The 12916-nt window shown below is 38.5% G+C and overlaps 1 protein-coding gene across 4 annotated transcripts in view; it reads right to left on the bottom strand.

The window, feature by feature from the left end:
• Positions 1-93: 93 nt before the first annotated feature.
• Positions 94-12916, bottom strand: part of LOC101794820 (dipeptidase 2) — a 48034-nt gene continuing 35211 nt past the window's right edge. For 2 of the 4 annotated variants that reach the window (XM_038185373.2, XM_038185372.2), the window contains 10 exons: positions 9103-9247; positions 8220-8346; positions 7588-7717; positions 7131-7272; positions 6198-6267; positions 5713-5889; positions 5214-5301; positions 4522-4597; positions 3438-3573; positions 94-2305 (listed from right to left, as the gene is read on the bottom strand). In XM_038185373.2, the coding sequence (XP_038041301.1) occupies positions 2111-2305; positions 3438-3573; positions 4522-4597; positions 5214-5301; positions 5713-5889; positions 6198-6267; positions 7131-7272; positions 7588-7717; positions 8220-8346; positions 9103-9236 (1275 nt within the window). In that variant the 5' untranslated portion in view covers positions 9237-9247 and the 3' untranslated portion in view covers positions 94-2110. Of the gene's footprint in view, positions 2306-3437; positions 3574-4521; positions 4598-5213; positions 5302-5712; positions 5890-6197; positions 6268-7130; positions 7273-7587; positions 7718-8219; positions 8347-9102; positions 9248-12916 lie in introns of those variants that run through there. The other 2 variants (XM_072043924.1, XM_072043925.1) reach the window with 2 other exon arrangements.

The following is a 12916-nucleotide window of genomic DNA, read 5'->3' as shown; positions in this document are numbered from 1 at the left end:
CCGTGGCCTTCCTTTGCAGCAAAGTTGTATGGTTATTTCAGGGTTTCCTGCAGTTATGAACATTACATTGTTTTGTGAGATTACACCAGTATCTAGACATTTTTAATCAATATTTTATTTAAATTTCATGTATATGTTTTGCCACAAAATTACAAATTACACATTACACAAAGCAATCCAGAAAAAGTGCAATACACTACAAATAAAACAAGGAAGTAAACTACAAATATCTATAGCATACTAAAATAGAGTGATGTAAAAATATTATCCATATCTTAAAGAAGAGGAATGTATATTAAATCCATGCTACGATATCAAAGGAAAGTACAAATTAGGCAGGAATGTGGCGTGGCAACACACTACAAATTATAAGGCTGAAAGGAATAAAGAAGCATCTTACATTTTAAATATGCATTAAACTTAATATAACGGTACTAATTTTGTGAAAAGAGACCATGGATGGCAGTTTTCTAACAGCTTATGAAACTATTAGCAGAAGAACTGATGAGAAGTAAACTGATGATAAGAAGTAAATATCTGCAAATATCTATTCCATTCTTCATTTTACCAGTATCGTGCACTTACAAAACAAGTTCTGATGCCAGTTAGGCAGTATCAGGAAGGCAAGAGAAGTGCTGTAATTCTCCATTGTATCTCTATAACTGGGCTCAATATTTGTTGAGAAACTGCTTTTAAAAACTTGGCTTGTATGCACTAGAATATTCAACATGGCTTATAGCCTATTAAGAATACGCTCATCAAGGTGACCACCTTCTCAGAAGAGCTAATGAAGCTTCATTTTGAAGCAATAAAAGGAACTGTCTTCCTCCAGAAACCCAACTTGCAGACGAAAAGCAGGAATGGATGGCAGGAACAATCTCAGGTGACTCTGGAGAACAACTGACTTGTTGTTTCCATTCTGTTTCTGCTTGGCATTATCTTTCAGTTGCTAAATAACTTGTGTGTTAGAATACAGGACTTTAATTTATATTAAGGTTATATTATGCACATGTTCCATCAGTAAATAAAAACATGTATCACAAGATAAATTAACAAGTATCATGAGATGGTATTTACAAGCAAGAGGTGGGAAATGACCCTACAGAGATTTAGTGCTGCCATCTTATAATTTCATGATGAATCTCAGACTATTTGATTAAAATTCCAGCTTTGAGCCTTGAGAACCTGCCAAGAATAGGCCTTTTGCAATATATTCTCTTCTGTAAAACAGGAGTTGCTAACCTCACATACCTTGTGGACTTGAAAACAAGTTCCAAAGATTTCTTTCTAATCTCATGGTTTTTAATCATTTGATGATGGTCTGATTTTAGCATGGATAAAATTACATGCAGCAAACAGCAGTTCCCAAATTACACAAGAATATCTACAGCACTATCTGGACATCTGTTCCTTTATTTTGCTGACACCTGAATATAAGACACCTACCTTCTCCCTTCATAAACTCTCCAGTTGCCCATTGTCCTGGTCAAGGTTCAAAAATAAGAGTTTAGTATTGCAAAACGGATGCCTAGAGCTAGTGGCAGGCATGAGAAATGAATTCAAATAGTCATATCATCCAGTTTGTTGTCTAGAACACATACACACACACACAAACACACACAACCATTACTCTACACATACCAGAGTGGAGGTGTCTTCTCTGACCAAGCCACTGACTGATGATGAAAGCTGCATCATGTGAAAAGAAGTAATATCTGAAAACATCCCACTACAGATGTCTTAATGTCTTAGTCACATTCTCTCGTTCCTGTGTAGATCTGCTGATTCTGGACCCTGGTATTTACATCAACTGCCACAACATGGGTACCAAAAACACATGTCATGTATTAGAGGATTTATTCATTAACTGTGAATACTTTCCATTTACAGTGCTGGTCCTGACTTGGCCGAGATGACAAAGAATTTACCACTTCAAAACCTAAATGCTTTTGCCACAAGACTTAAAGTCTACATTAACTTTCAAGTATGTGGGTGAAAGTATAGAACTTATATAAAATATTTTAGCAGAGCTCTACATTAACAACCCCAAAAAAAGATACTAGTGGTATTGCAGGTTACTCAATCTCTCTCTCTCCAGGATCCATAAACTTTATGATTCATAATACAGTATTAAATATGGTACAATTACAAGCGTCAGACTAAAAGACTGTGCCACAGAAGAAAATCCAAAAGAACTGATTGTCTCAATCCGATAATTATGTAGGTCTAGGCGACAGGAATTTTGTACTTCTTTGTGCAGGATTTCACTCTCGCCTACATCCATTAGTCCACTGGAGTTCCGCACCTAGAAAAATGCAAAAGGTTGCACCTGAAAGCAAGACTGGCATAACAGCAAAAAGCTTTATGTAGCTGGTAAATTCAATGCCGTGTCAAGTGAGCAGAGTCAAACTGTATTGCAAAAAAACACAACTGAACTTGGGGAAAGCAACACCATTATCCTCATGTTTGCATTCCAGTGAAGTTTTTCCCAGAATTAGTTACAGATAAATTATAGCACAAGTCACAGGCTGTTCTTTGTCTCAGCTCCTGCTACGTTTGAATGCATTAACTGGAAAACCTTTAAAAAAAAAACAACTCATGAGCATTCTTCCCTGAAGTCAGTTCACAATCTTAAGACAGAGCTCAAACCTCTCTAATTTAGAAGAAAGATAATTACTAAATCTCACAGATTGATTAGTTGTGATGAATGTCAGCTTCTTTATAATGTCAGTAGTCTGCCATGTGTGCAACTCAGCATTAGGCAGATATGTTGGCAGAATGACTGAAACAAAAATTCCCAATTTCTATTCCTCTAACATATCCTAAAAAGGCAACTGGAAACATATATGACCTATATACATATGTTGCCTATAAGGTTCTGTTTAGGGTATCCTTACTGTCATACAGTCTCTCTTCATCCCTCCTCTCCACTCTCATCCTTCTCCACTACTTTCTGTCATTCACACGTAAAGTTTGTTGCAATCTAGATGTTATGTTTACAATTTGTTAGTGTTCTAGTCATGGCAAGAGCCCTTTGGATAGGAGCCTGATCCCATGACAAGAATTCAATGGATTTGCAGCAGTCAGCATTCCTTACTGCACCAGCGAACACAGCTGGAGCAAGGGCTGTGACGCTGGAATATCCGCAGCTTATCTAAACCGTGAAGTGATTCCATTTAGAAGTCAACGATGTGTATTTATCAGATTACTGTGGAGAGAAAAAAAAGCAACACAGAGTTCTGTCCACTCTCTCTCACTTTCTTTTATTTTGCTAATATTCCTTTGACATCTTTGTTTCTTTCCTGGCATTTGGAATTAATGCATTAAGTGCTTAAGCTCCCTCATAGCTCTCTCATTGCGCATAAAAAAGCAAGGCACCAGCAGTTTCTTTCTCCCCTTTAGTAAGAATCAAGATTCAGTTTAGTTTTTAATCTTACCTTTTCCACTTCCCTGAAGACACGCAGGAAGTTCTCCCTTAAGACCGCTTTTAGTTCAGTTTCGCTCCATCCTCTTCTAAGAAGTTCCTCAATCAAATAAGGGTATTTAGAAACGTCTTCCAGTCCCTCAGGGAAACTGTTGGCAAGAGTCACACAAGAACATTCAGCACAGGTCACTCACTGAAAATATGCAGAAAAAGATTTATTATTTTTTTTTAATCAGTCTTTTGCACACATTCTCTTTTAGAATGAGCTCATTTGGGACCCACTTCTTCCTCTGAGAAGTCAAAAAAATGATGAATCCAACTGACATAATCAGAAGGAATGGGACACAATGCTTTTTCTGCACAGAGTATCTCATTAGCAAAACTAACCTACGTATGAAGACGCACTTACATGCAGGAAGGACAACAGCATGGAGCAAACAAACCAAAAAAAAAAAAAAAAAAAGAGGAAGTGAAGATTCAGAATAAATAAAAATCAAAAAAGGCTAAGGGTTATACCAGTAAATGCCACCCAATAACACAATATGCATTTATTTTCTGTGCTGTAATGTAACATTTGCCCAGGACTGAACAGGAGAGTTTATTTTGTAGGCTGTTCCATGATCTGCTTTCCTCAAACATATGCCAAGGATAGCTGTCCAAGCCCAGAAAGCAGGAGTGGTTTCACAGCCCCAAAGCACTTCGGGCTTTCCCCACTAGAAAGTAACAGCAGAGGAAAGAGTTTTACAGCAGTCCTGGGCTAACACATTTACCATCTGAAGGATGAAGCAGCTTTACTGTAATTCATCATTGGTTTCTGGAAGAAGGTACCCTCCATCATCATTTTTGTATGCAGAAACCACTGCCTAGAGACACATTTGCAGAGCTCACAGGATGTTGGGACTAGTTTCCACATTTAGAGCACTCCATCACAGAGTTCTAAAAATGAATTATGCCATTCTTTCCCAAAGCCTGTTTTAGAGCGCTCATCACAAAACAACTTGCTACAACTCTCTTGGTCTGCCTTCTTCTGCTCCAAAGAATGTCAAACCCCTTACAACCTAGGGGTCAAAAGTCAATGTATATATGATGTTACCAACCGTTCCACTCCATCGTAGTCACCACCAATTCCTATCGATTCTGGACCTGCAATTTTCTTTATGTAGTCAAAATGATCTAAAAGAAAATATCAAAGAAGGCAACATCTAAGCATATGACAAGTAGGAATAATCCAGTTCAGACATATTGGTTCCAGGCTACTCTTCTCAATTATGGATTCATAATAAAATATATATTTTTTTAAATAAGTCAAAAGGCATCCTGATAATATAGGTTAAATTTTAATAATCCAATTGATGGATTCAGGATAATTACAGGTGGTTATCTGGATATTTTCTTCCACTGAGTGCATCAGGTAGCAATCTTCAAAAAAGACATGATCATTACAGCACGTTAATTTCCAACAAATAACCCACATATGCCAAGAGAATTTTCTTTACCATTAAATAGCAATGTTTTGCACTCTTAATTAGAAAAGTTTAAGGTGTTTTCTAGAAAGGAACAAATACTTTGGGATTAATTGTTCTTTATTTCAGTGCATCAGTTCCTCAAACTATGCACTTTGTCCTCTTGTTATTGTGTAATGAATATCACCTCCAAAATGACTCAGAGCTGGGTTAATGTGGAGAAGGAAATAAGCAAGTAGTATAATTTACACAGTCTGAAAAATGATGCAGACAACAGGAAATTCTTAGAAGCCACCCACAAAAATCAGAATATATTAACTTCAAACCTGCGAGGGTAGAAATATTAACAACTTCTCTGCCACAGGCCAGTACATCTGCATTGAAAGTTACCATGATAATTCCCCTGTTCCTTTTCTGAAAGATAGGAAGAGACAAGTGATGAGCGTGCCCTGCAAACTTCTTAGTTACCTTATATAGATCGTTCCCTATCCATATTCCAGTGAACACAACAACACTATATGTCAAAGTTTAGATGGCAACACAAGGCTTTGCCTTTATGCTTTACCCTGAATTCATTACATCCTCATGTGGCCTGGATCAGCAGAAGCCCAGTAGCTACATCAAGGAAATTCAACCAGAATTCCAAAATGTTTGTAGCCAAAGACAAAACACAACCAAAAGAAAATATCTCAGAAGTGATCATGTAACTTGCTGCTCAGGGATCTGCTTATAAATCCAATTCAGAGATGAGAGAATCAAAAGTAAACACTCTGATATGCATGCAAAAATTTGCTTCAGACTAGCAAGTTTTTAAACAACACTCACCAGTTGCTGGAGGATATCATCAGGAACATTTCTCGAATGATTACAAACAGAAAATGCAGCAGAATGGCTGAAAATTACTGGTGCTTTTGAGATATGTAGTGCATCTTTTGCTGTGGAATCTGAGGTATGAGATAAATCTATCAGCATACCCAGGCGATTCATTTCCTTTACCACTTCCTAAAACAGATTTACAGACAACAGTGTCAGTATTACATTTCCTTAAAGGAAACTGTTTAGCTGATGTATGTAAGCAGATAAATAAATTCTGCAGCTGTCAGCTAGTTATAATCACGCTGTGTCTTTATGGATTTCTATTTACCTATTATATTAATAGTGATTTATTCACTCACAATTAGTTAGCATACCATCACATGCTCAAACTTTTGAAATCTTTGTTCTTTGAAAATCTTTGAAAAAAGATAAGGTCAGAAGTTGTTAGTTGCATAAGAGATTGCTTAGATTATCACTCAAAAAGAGATCCTTACTTGGCCAAAAGCAGTCAGACCAGTAACACTAGGATAAAAGTTGTGTATTCCTTTAGATGAAGATTCAGACCTTAAAAAGGGAAGTGAAAGAAGAAACATCATATCATTCTGGAGACTACAATATCAGCACCTGAAATGTCTTATGCTATACACAATAAAAGTCTTATCACTTAGCCAAATTTAGGGATAATGAACTGCATGATAAGGATCTTGTTCAAACAGTGCTCTGTATAATCATAACTATTTTCTGGATCATATGTCTTCAGGTTTAAGACTGCTGCATATTTGTGAAGCAATGCAAGACAAGCAAAGAGACACTTGTCAAAAATTTTCCAATTAAACAAACCTTCATCAGAAAACAAAGATAAACTGAAATGTCCTTTATCTGTCAGACAGAAAGCCAGATTTTCAGTCCTTTCTGCATACAATTCTATTTTGCCTTAGTCAATACAAAGGAAGTTTGTAAATCCAACAAAGAGTAGGTGCTACCACTCTGAGAGTGGAACCGAGTACTCATCTCTGTAGCCACACATTGGACCTGTCCTGAGCTGGCCAGAGAGGACAGTGTTAAAGGCTTCTGACTGCCAAGTTCTTAGATAGCATTTACCATCTTTGAACCACATCATTGCATCTTCTTTTGTTTGTTGTTGCCTATTTTGACCTATGCAGCCTCTCTAGTAAAGCAAAGTGGGAGGCAATTTTCCAATCTTGCTGTTGCTAACAAAGTTTAAAAGTTCCCAAACTGTCAGTGTAACAAGCACTACGTAACAGATCCTTCAGTGTCCCAAGTGATTTACCCCCCAAACCTGTCACTGTTGACTTGGTTTGGAATGAGTACTGCACAGGTGAACTGTCTGAATCCATACTTTCCTCATCTTGGAATTGCCACCGCTTTGTATTACATGGTCACATAAACACAGGCACATTAGTTACCAAGGTGTATTGCAGGAATGTGTTAAGGTCATGTAACGAACGCCCAGGTCATAATACATCCTCAGTGTCGCCAAACTGCTGTCAATGGAGTGACCGCCTTCGATTCCAATCAAACATGCAATCTTCTTACTGTCAGAGATACCTGGAAACATGAAAGTACGATAACTCCAAAACAATTTCATGACAGATAAGAAGACAGCACCACTGAGCAACAACAGTTATTGCAAACTGCAAGCAGTACTACTGACATTTTTGTAAGACGGGAGGTGTGTTTATACAGCAAATTATCTCATGGCTGCAGCAGGCCATGGCTGTACAGTCAGATATTGTAGTGCAGTAGAAAAACTGAAGTTACTCTTTAAACCAGGATACTGTTTGCTTGCTTGCAGTTTTCTCTCTTTTGCATATACCTCCAGAAACCCCAGTAAAAATATTCTGTTACAAGAAAGTGTATCACCTTGGGAAGTCGTCACAAGTTCAAGTTCTTCATAGCTGTTACACATCCTCTTGACAACATCAATTTGCTCTAACGTCAGACGCACAGCATCCTTGTTCTGAGCGCTGCAAAGAACATACACTGACCAAAACTGAAAGAGACATTGACAAGTAAACTAGATAACTTCTGTTCCAACTTGGAAGCTGCAATTTGCTAATAGTGAAGTTTCCGAGTACTACCAAAATAATTTCCTACAGTTTACAAGGGAGTTGCCACTGCAGTTTCCCCCCCCCAAAGGAAGCATTATGCTCTTGCCTTAAATCATCTACTCCAGACATGATTAAGGCCTCTTGACACATTCAACTATTCCAGGCAGAAGTGCAGGCAGGAAAGCAGATGTATGTTTACTTTAATTCATTTATCACAAAACAACAACTGCTGTTTTGGTTAAGGGTACCTGGCTTATAAAACACAAATATTTGCAACACAAATGTCCTGGAAAAGTGTCTGTGGCTTTTCCGTTTCATTTTGTTTTTTATCTTTCAATAGCAAAAGCCAAAACCAAGGCCACTAATACCTCTGTGATTGGGAAGGGAGTGAGGCAAGTGTAAAATTGTATTCTCAGACAGTATCATTGCCGTGACAGTACGTACCTGAGCTCCCACATAACCAGCCTTAAGTTTTGCAAGGTTTGTATGGGTTTTGTTGATCTCTCTTAAGTTGACCTTGCTGAGTCTATTTTGGTAAAATATTCTCAGCCGTAGTACAAAGTCGTTGTGGCTAGAAGAGAAAACAAGTAAGGCTTGTGATAGAAATATGCTGTTACCTTCTAATACAAATGTCATTTCTTTAACTCTTCTTAGTCTCTCAGACAATTAACTGCCAATAATCTTTGCTGTAACATATACTTAAATGTCTCCTTCCTTTCACAAAAGATCTTTTTTTTCTTAAAGCTCCATCTAATCAGGACAGCAAGAATCCCTTTTGCTTTTCTCACTGTTATAGCTGTTGTGATTCTATATCTGTTTTTCTCCCTATTATTTCTGAAGGAATAGAAGAACTAAGATCATCCACCATGCTCCTTAGAAGCAAATACTCACAGTAGAACTATCAGTGCTGCCTGTGTTAGAAATAATCAGTGTTTCTCCTCCCAGGTCAAAACACATTCACCACAGGCAGCATTCCTTCAAGTTGCAAGGGTAACCTTTCAAAGCATGGTGTCTGGCTTCTAGCTCTGAAACAAGTCATGGCTGACAAAGATGCCATTAAATTAAGGGAAGGACACCATGTAAAGGGAAACAATAATTAAGTGGTGAAACCTGACCAGAAAATCACAAAGGCATTTAGAGTAACCTAGTCCTAGAGTATGCACCCAGTGAACTGAAATTCCTTCTTGCTGACAAATCTGTACAACGGTAACTAACTGCTATGTGCTAGGCACAGTCTGCTGTTCCTACTCATCCAAACACACTGTGGCATTTCCTCTTCACTTATCAAGATTCACTGAGAGGGTTTAATCAAACATATTTTATATACCCATCGATTAAACGCGTATCTTGCATCAGCTTGATAGCTTGCTCTCTCATTGATTTCTCATAGGTAAATGGCACAGAATCGGAGAGGAACATCAGCCATAGCAGCAACTTTGTTGGATTTCTCTTCATTTCCATTTTCAAGTTAGCTAAAGCAAAGAGATAACACAATTATTGGCTGAACATGATGAAACAGGTAAGTTTCCAGTCTGCAGACATTGTGGATTTAGTAATATAAGCAGAGGCAAAATGCCCTCTTTTCTGGTAAGGCTGGGGTGAGTTTTGTAGGAAGAAAGACCAATGAACAGAAGGGAAGGCAGCCATGGGAAGTGTAAGACTGCTACCTTTTCTGAAAGATCTGAAGACCTCTGGCTAGTGTGGTTTTGCACCTATAACTCCATAAACACTGCTGCTGCCACCAACTGACTGCTGAAGGGAACCATCTTATTCAGAGCTGGCAAGTTGAGGGACTCGCACCTCCCAAAATACTGCAACAAGATTGTTTTCTCCATTGGAACAGCTTTAACTTGTTTGTTCCCCTTACTGGGGAAACCTCAGGCTGAAATGAACACTGATACGTTTTTTGAGAAATTCCAAAAATCTTCTCCTTTCTGAGTAAACTCTTTATTGTTAAAAGACAGAGTATGTGCCAGAGAAAGCTATGGAAACCCTACACATTTTTCATATTTTAACAAGTACAGAATGTGCCAAATTTCAGAGTCACTTTATTTTAATGAGATCATAGGTATGACAACTTCAAGAGTAATCAATGTACCCCCTGTTCTTTTTTAAATATAGCACTCAAGCACTTATACAACAGCCTTCTATGTGTTGGACAAAAAGTATTTTACAAACAGGTTAGAATTACCTTCTGTTCTGTGTAAAGTAGTGTAAGATCTGCTAGGAGGTGAAAGTACCTTTGCAGGGAAGAGAGTTGTTTTTCCCCACATTCAGAGTTACTGGCAACATTACTTAAGAAGTTGAGAAGCAGTCACCTCCTTTGCTTATTTGAGTGACATCCTAATCTAGAGACACTTGCCCTATTAATTCTTTCGCGTCAAAGGATTTCAGCAAGTGGATATTGTTCAGCTCCTATTGTACAGCCAGTACTCAAGTTTTTCCAAAGGACAACAGAAGAAAAGTAATGTTGACTTTCCATTCATTGTCCACTGTAAGTCAGTGAAGTTCATGTTTATAAACCTTCTTCTGGCAGCAGAGAAGTGTTTTTGTTCTTACTGATTATGAAGGTTGTTTTTGTGAATTTCTTATTCCCAGAGGTAAAAACAAACAGCAAATATCCAAGATATGATAAAATTACAAGGCAAAAGAGATTTTGAAATCAGGGCACTAAGAAACAATACAGTAAAAAAAACATGTTCTTGAGATTCTTATGTTTCCAGGCTATACATTACACTGTTTTCCTGTCACCTGCAATACACAGAGTGTAAATCAAATAAAAGTTTAACTGGATTATTTGCCCTGCCTGTGCCCGAGAGAATGTAACTATGCTATAAAAGGAATTTTGATTTAATAAGCCAGTATAAGTTTAATTAAGTTGCATAATTTAAAAGTTTTAAAATGACAAGTCATTCATTTTGCACGTATTTTCTCTCTAAATCAGCATTATGTAAAAACTTCAAAAATAAAAGTAAGATCAAGAAATGATTGCTCACCTTGGGTTCAGCAAGGTGTAAACTGCTATTCTAAAAAGTCCCATAATTGAGAAAAATTCCTGAGGTTCCTCTTTGGAGAAACTGGCTCAGGACTTGTTCTGTTCCACAGGATTTGGGAAGGTACTCACTTGTGGGACCATCTGTCAGGAAGTGGTACTTCAGAACAGCGGGAGCATAAAAACTTAGGCAAAAGGCAGTGTAGAAGGGGAAGCTGGTTTAGAATCAATGCTGAAGTTGTCTAGGAAAGAAGCACTAGGACAGCTGAATAAACACAGTAGCATGTATGTAGGCAGAAGTGAAGATCCAGTATAAACATGACACAGGGTGAGCTGTGTTCCTAAGGTTAATAATAATAATAATAATAATAAAGTAATACCACCCACCCCTTAGTGTTTTTCCTGAGAAACCCATTACATAAGGAATGGCCCAGGCAGTACCTGTGATGTAAAAAGGTCTGTCTAACTCTGCACAGACAAGAATGCTCTAGAAACTGATTCATTCCTTTGAGGATGCTTAGCAGTCTTCATTCATCAACAAACATAGCAGAAGCATGATTGACTCCATCAAGTGTCTTCTCATGTACAAAACTTAAGAGGTTTTGGCTAGGCCCTTAGGACAATGTAGAAATCAATTTACATCATAGTCTGTGCATCTGGATTTTCTCATGGTAATGGTTTCCTTCAGGCCAAAGTACTTCCCCTAGCATCACGATGAGGAGCAGACCTCTTAAGACTGGGATGATCCTTTTGGGCTTCCCCTTGACAGAGCACAGCTGACTCCCTTGCAACACTTTGGTTTATCCAGGATTCATACCATACCTGATGGAAGAAGCTTTTTTTTCCTCTTATGCCTTCAGAATAACCAAGGGAAGTGTTCCTCCCACACTAACTGAGTAAAAGGGAGCTTTTCTACTTTTATTCATTGCCACAGATTAATGCTTGTATACAGGGAAAAAATACTGGAAAAGTAATTTTCTATCTTGTGTGTGTGTAACACAGCCTTTACAAGACAAGTATTTGAATTGCCATTGGCAACAACTATGCCGTGTTAGTTCTGAACAAGTTGACCTCTGTTTTTACTTTTACTAGAGGAAACTGAATATTTATGTATTTGGCCAAAAAATGAGGCAGTGCAAAGATACGTGGCCTTACACATTACATCTAGCAACAGGGAAATCCTTGTCCAGACTATGAGCCCTGCTGTGCTACTAGGACCTGCTGTTTGGTTTCTTTCTCATTTATTTTCAATAAAATCCATTTATGGAAGAGGGCAGTTTCCAAAAATAAAAGATAAACATGACCATAATGAAGTCTTGGATGCCTTTAAAACTGCAGTGGTTCTCTTAAGTTGACTTATGATAATTAAGCTGGTGCAGGAAGCTGGAAGGTGCCATGCAGTGAGGAGTTAAGGTAAAACAGGCCCTACAGCCTGCTGCTTTCCCTGACCAGGCTCCTCTTTCTGAGCCCTGGGGCAGGTAAAGCAAGCATAATTAGTTCCCTTGGGACAAACCCAAAGGCAGCCTCCTGATGCTGCCCCAGGGACTGAAATAGGGCCATATGTCTCTCCAGTTGTGAGTTCAGCACCACAGCTGAATCTCCCCCAGACCAGGGTCAGTCCAGAGAAACACATGTACCACTGCAAGGGGCAATGAGCACAGAGGAAATTTTCTGCTGACTTTCAGCTCCACTGTAGCTACTCAAAATACCACAGGCTTGCAACACACAGACACAAACGCTGGGGAACAGATAAGGAGGGTGGTGCAAAATGCAGCGTTATCTGTTCCTCCACATTACACTTCAGAGCTAAAACGCCTCGAGATCCCCATCTGCTTTTGCACCTCCCATTAAAAGCATAACTGCTTTCCATCCCCGCTATTCTTCTACATGCAGGGTAGGCACAGAAATTGGGGCATCAAGCTTAGAAAAGCCACCAGCACAAAGCCCAGAAGAAACTAAACAATGGTCCCAAAAGAGCTGGACTGGGCACAGAGTCTTTGCAGATGCTCGCTACAGAAATGAAGCTTTGCTACTTCCCTGTAGTTTGCTTTTACAATTGCTTTATATTCTCCAAGCTCTTTACAATCATCAAGGAAGTTACTATCAATAAAGCACGAGTGCTGAGAAAGCAGACTTTGCAGTGAGTGTT

Source organism: Anas platyrhynchos, chromosome 12 (genome assembly GCF_047663525.1).
Source record: "Anas platyrhynchos isolate ZD024472 breed Pekin duck chromosome 12, IASCAAS_PekinDuck_T2T, whole genome shotgun sequence".
Classification (NCBI taxonomy): domain Eukaryota; kingdom Metazoa; phylum Chordata; class Aves; order Anseriformes; family Anatidae; genus Anas; species Anas platyrhynchos.
Note: the sequence above shows the minus strand (reverse complement) of the source record. Positions and strands in the feature narration are given on the sequence as shown.